The sequence below is a fragment of the Anopheles coluzzii genome, chromosome 3, assembly GCF_943734685.1.
Source record: "Anopheles coluzzii chromosome 3, AcolN3, whole genome shotgun sequence".
Taxonomy (NCBI): domain Eukaryota; kingdom Metazoa; phylum Arthropoda; class Insecta; order Diptera; family Culicidae; genus Anopheles; species Anopheles coluzzii.
Window position 1 is genome coordinate 17,022,042 of NC_064671.1, and position 21,855 is coordinate 17,043,896.

A 21,855-nucleotide genomic window follows, 5' to 3' on the forward strand; every position below is an offset into this window, starting at 1 on the left:
ATCATCGAAACCATACCGGTACTGGAATTGATATTGTGCCCATACCGGTTCTAAAACTGATATTGGACTCATACTGGTCCTGCAACCAGTCACGTACTAATATCGGTTCTTGAAACGAACACAAGCCCTTACCGGTCCTTGAACTGATACTGAGCTTATACTGGTGTTCAAACTGATACCGAATCAATACCGGTCTTGGAACTTATGCTGAATTCATACCAGTCCTGGAATTGATATTAAACTGATCCTGGGTCTGAAGAAGTTTTCGGCTTTATTCATTTCTAAACTCGTACTTGTTCCGGATCTGGAAGGAAACGTTGGTGTTTGTCGGTCCTGGGACCGATACAGTTATTGTTCTGAGGGAAAAAGCGTAAGAATTTTAACTCGAATTTGCATAGTGATTGCTTACCATGGCTCTTGGTTCTGAAATGAAGTCGCTTCAATGTTACAACAGACCCTTTCCAAGCATCAGATCAGCAAAGAAATGAACACTGTCTTCAGAACTTCTTTTCTGAAACCGTATGTGTTTTACAAATTTTCTAAATGAACCTAATACCAATATTAACATTACAACTTCCAACCTTTGGCACACAACATATCTTTCCTTTTTGACCGTTAAGTGCAAACACCTTAAAATGTATGATTTTTTCAACTTTTATTATGCAACAATAGCATCAATTCTACGGCTCAGCGTCAGCCACAGTGGTGTCTTCAACAGAAGGAAGAATAATATGTACAATAATACGGTAAAAGTCCAAACGTTAAAATTCCCTTTCCGCCATTCCTGAGCGAGACCGACCAGCTCGTGCTTGCGGACGAGAACAGTACTCATTACAAGCACGCGGCGCGTCTGTTATCTGCCAGCCATCGGAAAAGGAGTCTGTTAACATTTTGATCCTACTACTTAGCAGCCATCTTAGCCTCTAGCAAACAAAGGTCGCATCGAAGCGATGCACCTTCATTTTTAAATTTCGATTTTCTGCGATCTTTTTATCATGCGATCGCCAGGCGTATGTGTATGTGTGTGTGTGTATGTCTGCAACGGTGTACAGGAGGATCGAAATGGGGGCGAAAGCGACTCTCTACGATCGAATCACGGATGCAGACTGTTTCACAAAAACAGCCCATCCGTGGGTCGTCTCAAGTACGCCCTTTCGCCCGTACGATCACCTCCCAGCCACCGGTTGTTGACCGGGCATTAAAATTGGCAAATAAACAAAAACAGAAACAAAACGTTTTCATAATACTAAACACAAAAAGTACACAAGAATCATTATAAAAAAACAACAACAACAAAACAAACCATTCACTGCGCCCTAGCCCCGCGCACGGTGGGCTACATAAGTTAACGAATCCTCCAAACGGCATCGGTCCGGGCGAACTCCGATTCTAGCCATGGATGTGCGCGCAGGCTACAGAAGGGTGTCTTTGGCTTTGCTTTTGAAGGGTGTCAGTCTCACGATGATGGGAACGATGATCATGATCCCACACTTTATCGAGCCGTTGGCAGCGAGAAACCGGTCGGCGTCTGGTACTGGAACGGTGCAAACTGTAGCAGCTGGAACGGCTGTGGCTGAGACTCGAGCTGGAAGCTACCGCCCGGGTTGGATGGAGCCGTCAGGGCGTAAGTTGCCTGCTGTTGTTGCTGTTGGCCGTATCCGGAAGCGGCAGATCCGGACGGAGGAGAAACCATCACCTCCTGATGGTTCGAGCCGGAACCGTAATGGTCCGATCCACCGTACTGACCGTACTGCTGCTGGCTGCTACCGTCCTGACCGGTCGATTGTGGAGCCGTACCGTAGTCGGCACCCTGCGACGACTGGCTCGGGAAGGTAGATGGACCGTACTTTGCCTGTTGGCCGTAATGGATGAGCTGCTGGTTAAAGAAGGTAGTGGCATCTTGACTACCGTACTGTTGTTGCTGCTGCTGCTGCTGCTGCTGCTGTAGTTGTTGCTGTTGCTGCTGTTGCTGGTGATACTGCTGGAGTTGGTCATGGTGCTGCTGAAGAAGAGCTTGGTGTTGCTGCTGCTGGTGCTGCTGTTGCTGCTGCTGCTGCTGATGCTGCTGCTGTTCCTGCTGTGCCTGATGGCCGGAACCTCCGTGATAGATCGTGGTCTGCGTGTAGTGTGCGCCATGATCCGTGCCGGTGCTCAGTGCCGAGTACGATGCGCCCATGCCCGTCTGGCCCGTCTCGCTGTTATCCTCCGTCACCGGTGCACTCGAGGCATGCTCCTGCTGCTGCTGCTGCTGCTGCGTTTGCTGCTCCGTCTTTTTCGACTTCTTGCCCTTGCCCTTCTTGTAGCCGGTCTTGGTGGTGCGCCGGTAGCTATCATCCGAGCCGGCGTACTCTTCGTGGTGCTGCGACTCGAACGGATGCAGCTTCGTGTTGGAGTAGCTGTTCGAGTAGCTGTTCGCGTAGCTGTTCGCGTAGCTGCTCGAAATGTCCTTGTCGAAGGGGAATGGGAAGGAGCCCGACTTCACCGGCACCGGGTAGGGGACCTTCTTCTCCACCGGGTAGGGCTGCGGCACGTACACTTTGACCGGATAGGGGACCTTCTTTTCCACCTCCACCTTTACCGGCACCGGGACCTTCTTCTCGACCTCAACCGGGACCTTCACCTCGACCGGATACGGGACCTTCTTCTCCACTGGGTAGGGTACGGGCTTCGGAACTTCGTACGGGACCTTCACCTCAACAGGGACGGGGACCTGCACCTGCTTGTACACCGGATAGGGCTTCGGTACGTGCACCACCTTCTCGACGATCTTCTCCACCGGATAGGGTTTGTCCACGTGCACGATCTTCTCGACCGGGTACGGTACCTTCACCTCCACCGGGTACGGTTTCGGCACGTGAATCGGCTTCTCGACGATCTTCTCCACCGGATAGGGCTTCGGCACGTGCACCACCTTCTCGACGATCTTCTCCACCGGGTACGGTTTCGGGACGTGCACGATCTTCTCCACCGGCACGTGCACCACCTTCTCGACGATCTTCTCCACCGGGTAGGGCTTCGGCACGTGCACAATCTTCTCGACCGGTACCTGGACGACCTTTTCCACCGGGTAGGGTTCCTTCTTGACCACCGTCTTGACGTGATTGTGATGATGGTGATGGTGATGGTGCTTGATCTTGATCTTCTCCTTCACGATGTTATGCTCGCCGATGTCGTAGTGTTGGCTTTCGCCCACCGCCGCATCCGGCGCGTCCGACGTCGTGTCGATCACGCCCTTGTCCGAGCGGGTCGTCAGCTCGGGCGTTTTGCGTGTCTGCGTTTCCGGCTCACCGTCGGCACCGGCGGCATGCTTCTTGGACTTTTTGCCCTTCGGCTTGCCGAGAAAGATGTGGATCTTTTTGCCCGTCTGGCGCTTCTCGTGCTTCTTCACCGCCTGCCACTGGCGATCTTCGGCCGGCGTTTGCTCCAGCATCGACAGCCCTCCGTCATCGTGCACGCCAGCGTCCGGGTGCAGCTTCCTGCTTTCGAACTCCAGCGCCAGTGTTGCCGTGATGACGACAGCCACCGATGCCACCAGTATCTGTACGGTGTTGAGCGAGAGAGCAGAAGTGAGAAAGAGAGTGTATGAAATCGATTGTTAAGAATGTTATGCACTTGATCTTATGGACTATTTTTGCATAGCATTATATCAGGAAGAAGGCTCCAAAGTCCAAGTTCGGAATATTTTCGTGGAATAACTGTGGAGAATTGTGTTAAAGAAGTTATTGCCCTTATTTATCAGACTGTTCTCAAACTAAGGCTCTCATACTAAGAAATCTCGATTGAAATTACAAATAGCCTGGCTTGATCAGATCCATTTTGACAATTAAGAGGAATTGTCAGATATTGGAGCTGTTGGTTCTATTATTAGAATGACATAGGACAACCAGAGTCGATAATAAGGATTAAATAATTTAGATAGATGTAAAGCTCCGGCTTGTAGATATAACATGATACGATAAGTTGTTATTGAAAGTCACTTTAGAAACTCCTGAAGTTGAGCTTCGCAAAGAATTAAGCAGTGCTAGTTTTTAGCAGAAGTACATAAACACACTACTTTAGGAGTCCATTGATTCCAATTGGAGGTTTTCTTCGTTAGAATTGCCTGATCTTCACCTGATCCTCAATCTTTATCGAGATCTCTATTGTCTCCAATCCCTTGATGTGATCTTCAGTTTTTGTTATTATTCACATCTTATGATCTTCAATTTTGATAATATCTTCATTTCATATGTTCAACATCAATCTTCTTCGTTCTTTTCTATCGTCAGGTTCATGAGATGCATCTGCATTTTCACGTTATAGGCACAGTTTTAACGAATTTCTAGAAACAGTATTTTATCACTTAATCCAAATGTCGCGGTCGTTGCACAAACTTATGAGATTTCACACAATATACACAATGCTCTCGTGACAGTTCATAGTAATCTCGTAGTTTGTAGTAGTTCAGGGCCACTGAAGAAGTTATTCACAGTGTTTGCTTATCACAATGCAATAGGTCACACAAACAGTTCACATTTTCGATGATATTCCTTGAAGTAATGGCTCACAAAAATCACCGTTCCCAAGGCACACCACCACGCTTAAACTAAACACACCAGCGTGCGCTGTTGAATCCTTACCGTAAACTTCATTTCGATACACTTATGGATGGACGGAGAGTACAAAGTTTACTGGTTGAATGTTCCGTCGGTGCCAGCCTATTTATATATTAATTAACCAACCCAACCGTATCAGTGGCGGTGGGTTTTCTGCCCTCCACGGCATGGTAGCCCCACTCCGAAAGATAAGCGAGTTTTCCAGCCCTCCAAAAAAACAAAAAAAAAACAAAAACGGCGCAAGAGTGGGGATGAAGTGGAAAATCTGCAAGTGGAAAAATTAGACGAACGAACAACCGCGAGACGGTCAGGTTCGTTTGCATTAGGTGTGTGTGTGTGTGTGTGTGTGTGCATGCGCTTGTGTTTGTGTCTATGTTGCGAGCCGTGTCCGGATCGTCGTGCAATGTTTTCCGCACTCGTTTTCCATGCCAAGGGCCCCGCCCGTGCGCCGAACGGCGAGGAAGAGAGGAACGCAGCACTGCAAACTCTGCTACCGGAGGGTGTAAGGGAAATTGTTGTTGCCATCACGCTCAAGTAAAAGGGCTCCCATTTTTAGCGCCAATTAAAAGCGAACCATTCGTGCTTGTTCCTCCCCTCTCCCCTGCTGTCCCACTCTCGGCACGCTGGTAAGGTTAGTACTTTCGCTTTTCTTTTCCTATTTCTTCCACCGTCGTTACATGCGGAGTGCACGGGTAGGGGGCGCACTGGTACAGGTGTACCGCGGGCGACGACGCTTTGCGGAACGGGCGCGGGTCTCCCACACACGCAGCTACTTTCTTTTGTTTTCAGTTTTCAGCACCAGTTGCTGGGGGAGGGCGAACGGGAAGTGGCAGCGGCGATTGCGGGCGATGGGTTTTCCGCGCATGCAAAAGATGCAACGCTGATGATGTTCGTGTGTTTGTTGCGCTGCAGCCTGCAAGGAGGAAATGCACGCGCAATGCAAAAGCACAAAAACATTTCCAGCAAATAGCGTGGCGTGGTTGTTTGGTGGAGGAAATATGGGTAGGAAAAATATGGATTATGACCGCTGCTCACGAAGGTACGAATGCCGACCGAGGGGGTGGATGGGTGGCTTAAAGCCTAGCCCCGGGAACTTTTGAACGTGATTGTGCACAGAGTCCGAAGAAGCTTCCAGCAAAATCGAACGGGGTTCGGATTGGCGTAGTTTATGGGAGTGATAGACAACTGGAGCATCGTGACCTAGTTACTGTATTTGTCAAATTCTACATAAAGGGTTAGAGTGTTAGTGGTAAAAGTGAGGGGCATGTAAAGCTAAATTACTATTATTTCGGGAAAATTTTAACAATTTCATTTATTTCAAATTTCTAAGTAGAAGAAGACACATTGCTTAAAACATAAGTAAATCTAGTAAACATGTAGATATACAAAATTATAATTAATATGTGAAGAATATTAAAAAAAAGATAAAGAAAAGAGTAATAAAAGAAAACAATATTAAATTAAATAATACAATAAATAAAACCGTAAATAATTAAGAAAGAAGTTGTAGATTAAATTGATCAATATATTAAACTGATATTGAGAAAGAGATACAAATGAATAAATAAATGAGTTTCACGTCACTATCCCTAATATCAAGACAAGAACATACACTTATTGTGTTGAAATAATGAACAATGTTATTGCATATTATAAACTCATTGCCTTTTTATGATCCCCTTTGGTTTGACAAATGGTTTATACTTGTTTTATAATTTTAGCATTTGTTATGTTTAAGAGAATGTTAGTTAAATGGAGTTTCTTTCGTGTTTGTTAACATTTAAATCGATTTCCTGAAATAAACAACAGAAACAATAACATCATTTATCCTCGTTGACTGCTCTCCACCGGCGAAACATCGAAATTATCCGTATTTAACCGATGCAAACGCTGTGTCGGCCTCAAGCCTTACAAATCACCCGAACGCCAGGCTGCATGTCTGCAAAACCACGGTGAACGCGGTTTGCACTGTGTGTGTGTGTTTTTTTTCGTTTTCTTCGTTCGTTTGTACTCCCATCCACCCGACGTACATTTCAGCCGTTCGTTTGCCCGCACGCGTGAACTTTCCTTCGTGCGGGCACGGTTTCGTGACAGCGGCCACGATCAGCGTGCGGACGGCCGGACGAGCTGTCATAGTTAAATTGCATCGCGCACACCGCTTTACTGGTGGCGCGCATCGTTTAGGATGCGTCCGCGGGCGGTGCATAACTAGATGCAGACCCCCCCCCCCCGCGGTGTAGCGGCTTGAAAGTTCGCTCAACTTTCGCCGTGCTGAGGAAGGTGAACGAAAACGGGCGGGAGAAAAATTTGGACGAATGGTAATGGGAAATTTGTTCGCAGTCGTAGCGTGTTCAAAAGGCATAATCAATTAAATATCCTTGTAAACGTGTAGATTGAAAATAGCTTTACATTTTCAACACTCCATGGTCGTAGGTTCGTATATCAAATCATGCCAGGTGTCCAAAAAAACCTTGTGGTCAGTGAAGTTGCAATAGTAACCATAAAGAAAGATGGCGTAATGTTTTTTCTTCTTCTATGAAACAGACATAGTTAATTTGGACTTTAAATTAGAGAAGAAGACATAATGTAGGAGTCAGTAATATCGCTGGCTCTAATTGATCTCATACCACATTAGTCGAACAGTCGGTCAACCAGAGTGATAGTATCTTCACCAGCTATGTTTTAAGAACAATTATTGTCATCATAGCTACTCATCATGACATTTGCCTGGAGGACCCGAAACACTACTGTGAAGATCTTTAAGCCAGCTGACAACGAAGTTCCTTGTAGGAATTGGTCCTGAGTTACACCTTACAAAGCATGGGGGCTTATAAGGTCTATTCAGCATGTTCCTTAACACAATTTGCAGAATTATTTCGTGTAGTGATGGGTGAAACGGCTTCGGAGCCGACTCCACTCCAACGGCTCCGAAGTTGACTCCGCTCCAACATGGGTGCCGTAGGTGCGGGGCCGTTGGTGCAGAGCCGTTGGTGACCCAGGCAAATGTCGGAGCCGGCTCCGGAGCCGTTGGTGCGCTTTGAAATGCCCATCACTGCGGGCATATATTTAGCCTTCAGGACAAACCAGCTCTAAAGTATGTAGCATTGGAAGAGTATTTAAATGATTTCTACTATACAGGCTATCGAGACTTATTCAGTAAGAAGCAACCGTATAGTCAGTTCTTGCTTCGGGCGGACGGGTCATTCTAGGCTTGAGCCCATGACGAGCATTTTATTGAGTCGTTGCAGTTTGTGACTGTACCTAGATAGAATTAGGCAGCGCTCTAGCCATCGTACAAGACAACCTACTCAAACAAACGTACAGAGTTATATGAAGCTAACAAAAATAGCTAACAGAGCCAGCCTTGCCAAGGGGGAAGAATAAACCGCAAGTAAGACGTAAAGAGAGGAACCCAAAGGACTCAGGAACCCAAAGGAGAAATAGAGATCAATAAGATAGAAGACGTGATTAAAAGGCTTTCCGTTGTTAAAGCGTAAAGACTACAAGCTAGTCGGGAATTGGAAGATCTTAAAACATTTCTGTCTAAGATAAATTTATTGGAGAGCATTAGAGTACTTCCTTCTCCACATTATATTTGAGTTTTGCAAGAGTAAATAAGATTTTTTTAATTTAATTTATATTTAGGTTTTCATAACAAACATATTAAAAGTGGTTGGTTGATATATAGTGGCTTCAAATACTGTTCCAAGTCTGGGACTTTAAATGTTGCAGTGCGAGAATGAAACATATTGATGCATTTATTACTTCCCGATTGCTATTTATTTAATTTATTTTCTGAAATATTACTTGTCAGAACGATCACTTGGAAGCAAACGCAATGGCCGGACTGGTAGTCTTATTTAATAGAGAGATTTATAGCTTCCATTAGATGTCTTAAATACCAATTAGACATATTTTAAAGACTGTTTGGTTTGATACGATAACTTGCCGTAGCAACGACAACATCAATCATGCCTTAAGAAAAGCCTCAGATAAGGGACGCGCGCAATGTTCACACTGTGGGTTTCATTTTATCTCACACGATCAGTCGTCTGCTTCCTGGATTTTCCATTCCCAGTAGTAAACACCATCAATTACAATTTCCGAAAGCATTGTGAAGTACCGCAGACAGCAGAAAGCTATGGACGAAACCCGATTAAGTAACAGCGATCGTGGCGTTATCAGAAGGGAGGCGGCTTTAATCAGCACCTGTTCGACGCCTTTTGCTCACACTTGCATATTATTCAGCGCTGGTTTATGCTCTTTCTACCCATACACGAAGAAAATTGCGTGTAGCTTATCAGATTCGGTCGCTCTTTTTGATCCCCGATCCTGCACCGCTTCTTTCCATCCAGCAGAACCGTCGAAAGCTTCGACTCGACGATCGATTACAATCAAGATGATCCATCCTATGTATGTAACAAGTGAGACAGAGATAGAGAGAGAACAAGAGTGGGAGAAAACATTCGACCAACAAAGAAATGGTAACGAAAACGAAACCACTATCTGCAGATGCACAATGAAATGCATTTACCTAACCGCCCGCTACACCGTTACATGTGCGTGAAGAAGGAAAAAGCTCACTTGCACGGCTGGGCGGGCGGAGGTGCCGGTATTCGGTTAGTAATCACCATGTTTACCTAGCGGCGTGCTGTGCTACACTTCCCATTTCCATTATGGTGCACCGTGTGGTGCAGATTCACGCCAGCCCGGTGGTTCCTCCACCCACAGCGGGCGATCTTACGCGTGCGTTTTGGAGACAGGCCAGACAATTGGAATGGATTTTTGCTACGATCGACAGTGCGCATTGCGCGGTGCGTGCATGCATGCACACTGGCTGTTTGTTGGTTTTTGCATAGGTGAGATTTTCCCCTTTCTTGCCTGCCCCCGTTTATGTTGCGCATGTTGCGGCCCATGTCGGTGCTGCTGTGTTGCGCAATGGGATTTGGTGCGAGTGCGCAACCTTGTCGGGGAAATGCACTGCACGTGTTCTGCCTCCCAAGGGGGAGGGTGGGCAAATAAATATGTCTGCACATAATTGTTAGTGTGTTTATTTTATTTCCCCTGCTACCGGGGGGCCCGTTGGGTGCCTCAATTTAACCATCAATTTCCTCGGTGCCATTAAAATGTGGAATGAGAGAGAGAGAGAGAGAAAAATCGGTGTACATTGTTCCTATTTCCTACACGTTTTAGCTCATTAACCGCGTAGAGTAAAGCGTTTGTGTTTGAAGAAGTGGCTTTAATGATGTGTGTGTGTGTAAGCTAATCCGGATCTGTGGCACTAATTAATGTACGATTTTGTGGAGCTTTTTTTCGACAGCTTAAGTTAATATTTTCTCAGGTATTTCAATTGCCTTTCAATTGCAGTATAAAGTAAACACAAAATTGCAACGTTAATTGCAACGCTCAAACTCAGTACTACAGTTTACACTTGCTTTGAGTTGCATTGTTATGTGATAAAGCGATTTACAAGTTTATTTTTAATGTATATCGTGTATATCACAGTACATTAAGTAAATGGATGTTAGATATTAATTGTGATAAGTATTTAATGGTTTTTTTACTGCACGCTTAACAACGAAACACACGATTACTTAGTGTTTTTTTTTGGTTGCAGATGGATATATTTCTCAATTATTTTGGTTGATACAACTGGTAATAAACTATCGGTTGACTGACAACTTTTCACGTATATAAAACAAACATACAATCTTGCTAACGATTAAGTGCGGTAAGAATAACTGAATCGTATCGAAAAAATTAAATGAAAAAAAAACCAGACTTCTCATTGAAACATTTTGCTTGAATAAATAATCACTTTCCACTGCGCTGGTTGTGAGCTACTGGTGATGATGGTAGCTTGTACGAATAGCAGTGCAGGAGTTATGCGTAAAAGATGCGCAACCTACCTATACACCTCACTGCCACCGTTAGTGACTAGGATCTATGCTTGTGCCATTGCTTTTGTTTTGCGTTAATGACTCGCATTGCTTTTCGAGCCTTTCCTTAAGTGTGGTTTGCATAAACGCTTCCAACTATGGCAATGAGTTAGATGTGAGTGTTTTTTTTTGTGTGTGTGACCACAGAACAGAAGCGGCAAATGGCACGGATGATGGATATATGCAGCGATTGCAAAATCAAAATTCCTTTCACACTAAACCACAGCTCCTTCATGTATGAAAGGCCACTAAATAAAAATGGCATTTTATAACCAATCGTTTCGTAATGTTGCTGATTACAGAATCATTTCGTGTGCAGAAAGTAATAGAAAGAAAGAATCTCAAAGGTTACAGAGTAAGGTGATGATGATTAAATGAGAGAAACAGCAAAAAAAACTTTGTGAAATTTAGCAAAACAAGCTTGCAATAGTATTAAACTAATAAAAGGGATCGTCCCTGATCGTCGTTTAGCGTTTTTTTTTGTCGCTAGCGTTAAAAATTTCATTTTTTTCTTCATTTTTTTTGCGTGTATCTAGTTAAATCAGCATGACTTGAACTCCTTTTACAGTGACTTTTTCACCAGCTTTGATGGAATGTAGTCTGATCGCTTCGTTAGGTTTTGTTTTTCTTCTCTGTCCATCTTTCGCTCGAACGTTTTCGAATAAAGTGATCGCATGCACACGGCACACGGTGGTGCCTGTTTAGCGTCCGTTTCCAAATGAAATGTACCATCGATGCTTGGTTCCGTTCGATTCGTATTGTTCGTTCGGCGACGGCGAGCGGCCGTGCCCTACACCCCGTGAGGTGGCGCTACCAGACTTGCAGTCCATCAATAAATTAAAAAAAAAAGAATCAAAATGAACACAAAAAAAGAAGAAGTGTATATATCAGCCCGTTTACCCGTTGGGCCATTGGGTCGTCAGTTGTCGGTCGATCCTCTCCGAACCGTGGTGGCTTCTGTTTTGGCCGTGGTATGGTATGGTGTTGGTTGGTGGTTGCTACTTGGAAGAGGGATAGTAATACAGAACCGTGTTTCCGGGTAGCTGCCAATGGGAGGCCTGCAGCTCGATCAGTTGCAACAGTGTGCGCCGGATGGCCGGTGCTGAAGCGGCCGAGTTCAGGAACGCATCGCGTACCCCGGCCAGCAGCGACTCGAGCTGCTGGGGCAGATGAGTCTCCAGATCGCGCCCAATGCAGGTCAGCACGAAGAACAAACATTCGATCTAGGGATAAAGTGCAAGGTTTAAATTAAATACACTGAAGTTTCTTCTTGATCTCGAGCATTACCTCTGAGAGTGATCGAACCGGAGGCTGAACGCAATCCTCACAGCACTTGCCGAGCACGGTAAGCAGTACCAGTGGCGGTGGTACACCGTCACACTCGGTGCGGAGCTGCAGCTGACGCCGCTTCAGCTGGCAGAACATCTCGGTGAGGAACGCCATGAACGAGGTGAACCGGGGCCGGGATGGGTTCTTTGAGTTTTGCATCGCGCCCAGTACCTTGTCCCGCTCCTGGTACCACTGGCGGCAGGTGTTGAGCAGTGCCTCCAGAAATGTTTCCTTTTTCTCTTTCGCGATGATCGAAATGCAGAGACGCGATATCGGTAGGGAGTAGCTGAAAGGATAAAAGGGGATATTATGACCAAGGGTCCTGTAGGGATTTAGAATGGTTCCATTGCATATTGGTTGGTGGTCATTCTCTGGGAAAGGAGCTCAAATCGTACAACCTAACAACATGTTCGGTGTAGGTTTAGGTTCCGTATAGGTCAAGCATCAACTGACCGATATTTCTACTATAAGAAAACCAAACACAGGGATATGACTATTATTGACTAGAGTAGATTCAAATCGTCAAAGATTGTCATACCAAATCAGAAGAATAAGAACATACAAAAGAAATTCTCCAGATTAAGCAATAAATCCGAAAATCAGATTAGACGATGAATGATCCTTAAAGAATCAATAAAATCAAGTATTTCAGAACGAAAACAACTGAAACTCTGGAAGTATTCATGATTCAGGATACATTTTATTGCGAAAAGTATGAAACTACGCACCTCTAAATAAGATTGAGTTAGTTGGCTTGAAACTGCGTATAGACCCTACATATTTCTTCATGATTCATGGAGCATGGAGTGTTAAAGAACAGCAAAGATACTGCATTCGTAATATTCAAAAGATTTAGAAAACTTGTGAACCATTGGAAACTTATTGATTATTTAGATTGCAAAATTTATACATTATCCTTCAAATATCAAGAAACAAATATTTTAGAATATATAGAAAAACGTTTTTCATGTTTGATTTGTCCTAAGAATGATTTATTCTCTACATTGAGACCTTGCAGATCCCGAGCTAAATCTTCCTAATTTGTTAATTTCTGTATATTTTGTGAGTAAGATAAAAAATATTCTTTAAAATGTAACAAAGACTCCCAAATCGTTAGGTTAATACTATGTCAAAGAGCATTATTGAAATATGTAGAAACTAAAACTTCATTTTCGATTCAAGATTCTTAATTTTTATGTATTCACGTTTTATAAAGGTTTGCTAGAAGTTTCTAGATCTTGGTATTCTAGATCTTGTTAGAAGTTTCTAGATCTTGGTCTTGGATTGTTGCTGTTGTTATATATCTTTTTATGCCGTCCACAAGGACAGGAGAGACGTGGTAGGCCCAAATTGAGGTGGCAAGATGGCGTGGAGGCGTCCGCCATTAAGGCCAGGAGAATAGATTGGTAGACGAAGGGGTGAGACCGTGAGCGATTTAGGACACTCGGAGGTAGGCCAAGACCGCAAAGCGGTGGTAGCGCCGGATGAGTTAGTAAGTAAGTTATTTAAAAAATCTTCCTGAAGCTTCATACAGGAGTATACTGATTTTATAACAACAATGTTATAATACTGATATGTTACAATCATTATGCCAATTAATTAAAGAACCATTCATAACACATCAAAGCTTGAAAGGTCCATCCTAAAAAATAAGAATAGAAATAGTAAAGATTAAAGTAAGCATACTCATATCATCGCGTAGTACTCTCACTAACATACTAATCCGCTTCAACCCTTATGCCTTCCTACGTTGTAATTGTATTCACGTCGTTTGTCCGTAACCCATCGCTAGACTTACCGGCGCCCTTCAACGGCACGATGCAGCAACTGTGCTGCCAGATCCATCAGGCAGCGTGCATTCAGCTGGTTCGGATCCTCGATGGCCTTGGTAATGGCGGTCTGCACTTCCGGCGAGAACATACCGATATCGTTCGCTTCCGACCCGATGCCCAGCCCAAGACTGGCCAACCCGCGCGTTAGCGTGTCTGCCGACGAGAGTGATTTCGAGCGCTGCAAAGGGGCCAGATTCAGTTGCGTGTTGTTATTGTTGGCACCGCCACCAACGGCACCGTTGTTGCTGTTGGCAGCATGAGGCGTGTTGCTGCTGTGTGCGTGTGCGTGAAGCATCGGTTCCGGCGCGAACTTGACGCGTGGTCCGCTGGACTGTCGCAGATGGGATGGGATGGGTAACGGTACGGTGCGACGGTGCATGAAACGAGGCAGAGGACACCAGACACGGATACGTTTACAGTAAGCGATGGCACAGGTAATAATGATAGCTAATGCGAGCGTTGGCTCCCCGGGGGCCGGAAGGATGCGTCCCGTCGTACCTTCCACCCGGCGGACTTACGTGCAGTATGTTGCTGCTAGAGGGTGAATTTACCAGCGGCATGTGGGACGGTTGCAGCTGCACCCCGACGTGATGGAGCGGCGCATGGGCGGGCATCATAAGTGATCCCCTCGGGACGGGACTACCGATGCTGCCCAGCTGCAGTGCGTGATGCCGGCCGGGCATGCTGCCCAACGGCATCGTGACGCTGGACTTCGAGTGCTGCAGGGAGCTGCTGTAGATGTTGAGAGATCTGCATTGAAAGGGCGCGAGTGAATGAACAGGGTGAGCAAAGGTGGAAAACATTTTCGACGATAACTGGCACCACCCTTACCTTGAGCTTTGCAGTGGAAACCGATGATCGTTTAGGGGTAAATTATTCATTTGAAATTCCTGCGCGTGCACGTTCAGCTTGTTGTTCATGGCCCCCAATCCATCCAGGCGGCCCTCTGGGCAGGGAAAGGGCACGAAAGAAAAGCAAAAGAGGGTAAGATGTTTGCTGAAACCCTGACTTTTCGTATGCATACTGAAACTTACCGCGCAGTTGCTGTTGGGCGTGCTGATGGGCCTGACTTTGGGTGAATGCCAAACTGCGCCGCTTGTTGCTATTATTCATCTGCGAAATGTGTATGGAGTACATTTTTGAGTTTACTTTATACTGGGCTATTTCACTGGCAATCCAAACAAACGTTGCTGACAGTAAGTAAGTTTTAAAGTTGTTGTTTTAAGTTAATTCAGAGATTTACAGAATTAGAGGATGATTTAAGATCGTTGTAATTAGCATGAGATATATGACCTTATTCATTTGTTACTAATAAGCGTGCCATGGAAATGTACGTATGAGTAGCAGTGTTAAGCATTGGTGCAGGACGAGATTTGAGCTGCAAGCTAAGCGTTTCAAAATTCGGGCAAACCTTGGGAGTAAATGCGTAAATGCTAAATTGCTGTTTGCGTTTTACTTCTTCGACAGGTTTGTTAAACTCATGCTACAATGTATTTGTGTTCCAATGAATATTTTTTCTTTACAGAAAGGCAAAAACTCGGAAGATGATTAGAGATTGTATTTTCTTTCTCAGGATTGCTACTTCATGTTACCTCTAAATTACCAATACTTGTCGATAATAACCGATTGTTACCACGTTGTTTTAAATAGTTCCTTTACAACATCAATATATGCTTCAAAGCCAATATTTTCATTCAGAAAGTTTAATAAGGGGTCTGAATCTGTATGATCTATTCTACGTTGATCAAGTCAATCATGATTAAATATTGAAGTATTACCAATGTTTTAGTGATTAATGGCTATTCAAATTGTTACAATTGTTATACAGACGATCCCGTTAAATTACGACGATTTTGTCAGTTGAAAACTGTCATTTAGAAGAAATTCATGTAATTTTGTTTTTGTTTCTTACTGATAACCGTTACATACACATTTATAAAGATTCCCCAACGTCCCAATCTTGAATATTTATATCATGTAATAGACTTTTGGAGTAAAATTAATACATTATCGAACATTGTTTTCAAAAAAAAAACACGATATTCTAGATTTCGATTCTTCAACTTTGGTTATAAACATTATATTGACAGATATTTGACATTCGACTTTTTCGACTTACGCCTAGCTATGGGACATTTGTTCGGTCCCAAATACAGTCGTATCTCGGGGGTTAAAGTTACCAAAGAGAATTTAAAGTGGACACAAACTATCTGATGATAAATACAGCGAAATATTATATAGATTGACTTATGTTTTTAATAAAATAATAAAACGATATTCTAGAATTGATAAGGCTAAGCAATGCATTAACGCATATTAAACACTTTTTGGAAAAAAATAAACTTAAACAAGAGGCATCACGAAGCATTTCCCATAGTTCTTCGTGATTTCAGTTTCTTAACTCAAATATTTAAAACTACTGTTAATATTTAACATAAATAGAACGTAAAATAAAATAAATAAAAAAAATTACATGCACGTCGAAAGATTACTTGATGAAAAATGAATGTAAGCATCTGAAATGTAACGAAGTGATCTACATTAAACACAATCGAAAATGAGTTAACAAAAGCACACCAAGGATAGTACGAAACATAAATCAAGCCGTACGAAAACTAAATCAAACTGTATTAATAATTTACGATTACCTCAAAAAATTGCTAGGCAGCCAATTTTGCGTTTGATTTGTTTTTTGCCAAACATTGCAGAACGTTTACCGATTATGGAAAGGAAGGTAGAAGAAAAGTTAACACGTTGAACAGATAGTTTGAAATACGCATAGGGCGGAGGTTTAGCAACAGGTTTTGCTAATTAGCAACAAGAGGGGTTAAAACTATCATGTACCCCCTTTCCTATTACCTGCTGGTTCGATGTGCGTATGAAGCTTCGTTCTCGCGAAATGCCCGGCGAAATGTAGTCCTGAATTTTGACGCTCTTTTTCGTCGCTGCATTTTCGTTCTGTTCGGCCATTTCTGTACGGTGCGGATTGACGGCAGAGGTAGCGTTGCTCGAAGAAATCGGTGCTTCGCTTGGTACGTTTCTTTTAGTGTTCTTCAGCACTGTTTTGCTTCACTGATTCCAATGTGGCGCATTTAAACAGATGGAAGGCACATTATATCGTTGCACTTGCTATAATAAAGTCGTATTATAATTACATTCTTGGTTTTAATAACAATTATTTAAGACTAAAATTAATCAGAAATTCATATCATTTCGTAGAATAATAAAAAATGCATAAAAAAAAAATTCCTGTTTACACCGCTTAACTAAGCAAACGATCTTTATCTAAACATCTTCAGCGGTTGAATGGTGTGCAGGGTAGACAATTCGTAAGCAAATTCCTCACCCATCTGCCTGTTTATTATTCATGCTTAGTACAAGCCGCACGGTCATGCTATGCTCTTATGGGTGAAGCACACCAAAGTGACGGAGACGATTTACATACGGACGAAATCAAACAGTTTCTGTGCTTTCCGGTCGTGGCGACTGTGTCTAGGTAACAGTGTGGTTGAGCGCGCGCGCACCCACACCCTGCGCTACGCTCTATTGCACGCGATCGGACCACGTTACGTCATCGACGTTGCTCGCCGTCCGGAAACAGAAATAAATATTATTCAAAAATATTCTCTACCACTTCTCGCACATCGCGCCTGGGCCTCCGACGTACGTTTACATTTCTTCTGATTTCTTCCTGTAGCTGTGACGAGGCGCAACGGAATAGCCATAGGCGTAGTACATCGCGAGATGCGTCTAACGTTTACGCCGGTGTGCGTTCATGCGCAAGAGAACGAGTTTCGTACGTGTCTCTGTGTGTGAGATGTGGGTGAGGTGCGAATTTAAGGTAGCAAGTCTATGATTGCTCTCGTCTCTATCTCTTTATTTCCCTCTCTCCCTCAAACTTGTGAACTTGAATGTTTGTGACCCTCCGAAAAAAAACCCACCGTCTGTCATTTGGGAGTGGGCAGATGTTGATGTTTGAATTCGCACCCGTTGCGTTATTAAATGCAAGTGCATCATGTACATTGCGGGTGACGCGCTGCAAACGGGAAGCGGGTGTTGAAGGTCGATTCGTACGTAATTTGGCGTACAGCTTGGGCTGGGTGATCGGTAGCTGTTTGGTAAACATTTTCACCTGCTCGTAGGTGTTAGGAAAGTTATGTTGAATAAATTCAAGGCAATCGAGTCGCAGAAAAAAACGTCGCAAACCCTCATCTGGTGGGTTGCGATAGACGCGATATCATTGTTTGATTTATTTGCATACTGGCGTGGGATGGTGTTGCATAGGCTAGCGTGCGCTTTGACGATTAGTCGTGAATGCTTAAATATCTCTGATTGAAGAGGTTTAAGGCTACTTCTGCAGTTACTTCTTTACTATATCAGTTCAATAAGTTAGCACCGAAATGGATTTTAAATCATTTTATCATTTTAAACAAAGTGTATTATGTTTTTTTCTAATTGGAACAAAACAAATTGTTAATACCTCAATTTAAAATGTATGTGCAATATAAGCATCTATCTCACTGCCAACAATACAAAAAAGACGAGGAACTTATGTCAACAACTGGACAAAGAAAAGGTTTTCCGATTAGTCCACTTTTCAGAAACTATTTTAAACAAAAAAAAGGACACTAAAGAAGACCCTACTCATTGATAATCCCTGAATGATTTCGAACGGCATTGATAATCCCTGGATGATTTCGACGGAGAAAAACTAGATGCTAGAAGGTGAGAGAAACTAAAAGTTAGAAGTTTAAACAATTTAAAAGGGATATAGTCAATGTTTAGACCTTAAATCAATAAAATCCTGCTACATAATTCTATTATTATCAACCAATTCAATCTAACAAGCTGTGACTAACTGCATTTCGACTGTTAAGCATATACGAATTAAGCGTTTGTGGAAACCTTTAGTACAATTTGCAAAAAGGTAATTTGTGTAAGGAACGATGAAACACTTTCAATGGTATTTTAAGGTACACCTGTGAACTAAGGATGGGTTCTGTGTGGACATTGAGAAGAATATTCCTTATTAACTGCTTCCATATGTCCCTGAACCGTAAATTCAGATCTCTGCTGTCAACAGCTGGACCGGTTGAACAGATCGAACTACCAGAAATAACTAGCGTAGATCCACTGAAGAATTGTTGTGTGTCATCACAATAACGTCATAACGTTGCTCTTGAGGATCGTATGTTAAACTTTGCACTCCAGCACATGTTAAGATCAGTTGAGCGACTGATGAGTTACCTAAAATGTACGATCAACCAAACACGATCATAAAAAAATCATTCTGCACTTTAGGACCATAGTCTAGGCAAGAGAATAAGTGTCCAGCCTAAGGCTCATTTCTATTTATTGAGCAATTTTGTTGATTGCCTGAATAACTTTTATTATAAACAGCGACGAAAAGGCTAAGATTGCTATGAACAAAACCATAATCAATTTAAAAGCATGAAGAACAATCCACTGGAGCCTAGAATATTAGCCAAAAGGTGTCATATGCACTGAACTAGTAACTGATTCCATTTCCAAAATAATCTCATCACTATAGGAAATAAATCGAAAGGAAATTACTCCACTGTTCATTGCACATCAAGATTCTCATTCGTTCAAAACTCAATTAACCTCCACGCTAATCGTTATGTATCTCTCGCACGTGGCAATTTAATCGCTTTCAATCTCCTTAAACCAGGCTAATCCATCGTCTGGAGTTGCATCTGGAGCTGTCATAACAAAACCTTCATCTTCATCTTCCCTTTGATGCACCGGGTGGTATCGAGATGCATTTCCACAACCACGTTTCCCCGGAGCGGTGGATCACTTCCGAGGCGGGTTTGTTTACTCGTACCCAGCTTTACAACCTTTCGGAACGGAAACTCACTAGCTTACATCCCACGCACACAGAGAGTGCAATGGAAACGACACACAGATATGGCTGGATCGTGCAACGATGCAACTGCTTCAATAAAGAGTAAAAAAACACGCTTTAGATCACTGTTGTTCCGTTTCGAATCTTCAAACTCTCGTAGTACCGAACTGAGACCACAAAAACCACTGACAAGCACTGTGCAGGGGTGATGAGAAGCGTTGATCTTAATTAAATCCACTTTTCAACGCATCCACATGCTCTCGCGCGCGCGTCCGTTTGCTCCGAACGCCTTCAAGAACGGCGCAAGATCTCGCAGAGATCTGGTCGTGTGCACCAGAGGCGTCCGCAACGAACACCAGCTCAAACCGGATGACATCACCGCATTTTGCCAGCAGCTGATCGGGGCTGCCAGTCTCTCCGCACAAATAAGTGTGTGTGTGTGTGTGTGTGTGTGTGTGTGAGAGTGAGTGAGTGTGCATGTGGGTGAGACGAATGCAACAGGGGTTGACCCGGGTGGAGTTGGGGTTGTTTAAGCCGCGCGCGTGTACGCTGCCGCTGTTTTGATGAACCAGTGTACCAGCGTGTACCGACTTTATCGATTTACGCAGCCCGAAAAACAGAGATCAGATTTAAGAAAGAAACGAAAGGCAAACTTCTAAACAAACCACAGCGCAATGAGACGGTTTCGACGGTTAAACCGACACGTTTGCCCCTATGGTACACGCAGCTCCCTGACAGTATGCGGATGGAGCAAGTACGTGCGCGGATCGCGCTGCTATGCATACACACGCGCGCCCGCGAACCGTTCGTGCCGGGCGTCAACGGTGTGTAGGGTTTATTATTAGCGACTAACCGTGCCGCCCGTAGTACTCTGCTGGCTGGTATGTATGTTTTGGCTTAGATGTTTTCGTTTCTGCTGAGATACTAGGTGCGTCACCAGGAGGTGGAAGAAAATGGTTCGTTTAAATAAAGTGGACCCACACACACACACCACGAGGCGCCCTCGCGAATTCGCGCTGCAATCTTTATCTCATCTTCGAACAGTACGGTGCACCAGGGTGTCTTCCTTTGTGTGTTTAATTATTTGGTTAGATACGAATGATAAGGTCGGTGATGGTTTCGCCCGGAAAGAATTCAGCACAACACCAATGCGCTTTATCACATTTATATGTGTGGTGGCAGTAGTAGCAGCAACAGCAGCACGCGTTTGATTCATTTCACACACGATGATCGTGTCACTCACTGTACGACGAACACTCATGATTGGCCTTGATTGCGGAGACGGTAAATGATGGCGGTATGGAATTATTCACTTCTATCCCGTGCGCATTCTAGAGCCATTAGCAAACATTGCGGGGAGTGACGGTATGCGTGCGCCTGGTAGCTCATGGCGTTGTCGTCACAAGTCACACACTTTCTCTTATAAGATCGGGTTAGATCTTACTGGGAAAATTCTTCGAATATTTTACACAAATTCAATGAATTATCACGTAATAATCCAATTTAACTGTACACATCACTCACTAGCGGGAAGTACTTTCACGCTTACCTAGCATTACTCACATGCACCCTTTTTCCTACAGGATCACGGGGGTTTTCCTTCTCACATTCGTTTTTTTCTTCACTTCACTGCACAGCAATCTCAGCAAGCTGATCGGACAGGGATGGGCGCGCGTTCGCGTAAACACACACACTCACACGCACGCATACACGTACACGGTCGTGAGGTAGCGGATTTGGGGTTTGGTTTATTTTTTCTTTTAGTTCGGAACAGAATGTGTGTGTATCGTGTCGGAGTGGTGTCGAGTTTCTGAGCCGGTCCGTTCCGATCTCGGGCCGTCGAAGGTGGCCGCCAGCTTCGATCCGATGTCACCGTGTGCTCTCTCGCTCTCTGGCGTGTATGCTCTTAGAACGTGGTTCTTCCGTGGTACTGCAAGATGTATGTAGGTGTCGCGGATTGAACCAAGAGAGTGCTTGGACGGGAGTTTGGTAGTAGCGCGTGTGAAGCGACTACCAGAACTCCGAAATGAAATCATTCAATCAATTAATTCTACACGGTCAACAAAACCTATTAGTTCAAATCCATTTCTAACGCAAACAATACGTTGGTGACATTTAACTAAGCGTCACTCTCCGGATGTTGTGCTCACATGCAATCGTGTATACTGCAAACCGGTACCGACGATAGGTTGCGCTCTTTGCGCAACTTCTCTCGCTTGTTGGTTTATTTTCGCGCATCTCTAAGCTGGCGTGCAATGGCATGTCTCGTGGTGTCAGCGATTGTGTGTGTG

The 21,855-nt window shown here is 44.0% G+C and overlaps 2 protein-coding genes across 13 annotated transcripts; both read right to left on the reverse strand.

Annotated features, from left to right (window-relative positions):
* Positions 1-638: 638 nt before the first annotated feature.
* Positions 639-5,877, reverse strand: LOC120959141 (uncharacterized). Its single transcript, XM_040382320.2, has 2 exons — positions 4,620-5,877; positions 639-3,538 (listed from the first exon to the last, which is right to left on the reverse strand). The coding sequence occupies exons 1-2, from the start codon at positions 4,629-4,631 to the stop codon at positions 1,493-1,495; spliced, it is 2,058 nt and encodes a 685-aa protein (XP_040238254.1). The 5' UTR covers positions 4,632-5,877; the 3' UTR covers positions 639-1,492.
* A 4,352-nt stretch (positions 5,878-10,229) lies between these two features.
* On the reverse strand, positions 10,230-21,396 carry LOC120956651 (uncharacterized). Of its 12 annotated transcripts, XR_005751868.2 has the most exons (10): positions 21,114-21,395; positions 16,555-16,824; positions 16,344-16,355; positions 14,730-14,808; positions 14,527-14,641; positions 14,214-14,445; positions 13,662-14,026; positions 11,822-12,149; positions 11,435-11,757; positions 10,230-11,352 (listed from the first exon to the last, which is right to left on the reverse strand). XR_005751868.2 is itself a non-coding variant. In XM_040378312.2 (9 exons), the coding sequence occupies exons 2-9, from the start codon at positions 16,663-16,665 to the stop codon at positions 11,533-11,535; spliced, it is 1,281 nt and encodes a 426-aa protein (XP_040234246.1). In that variant the 5' UTR covers positions 16,666-16,824; positions 21,114-21,396; the 3' UTR covers positions 10,230-11,532. The 12 variants fall into 12 exon arrangements, 11 of the variants coding, with proteins under 11 accessions (XP_040234246.1, XP_049465015.1, XP_040234244.1 ...); XM_040378312.2 differs by having other exon boundaries at positions 10,230-11,757; positions 13,662-13,873; positions 14,247-14,445; positions 21,114-21,396; XM_049609058.1 differs by having other exon boundaries at positions 10,230-11,757; positions 14,247-14,445; positions 21,114-21,396.
* Positions 21,397-21,855: the final 459 nt, after the last annotated feature.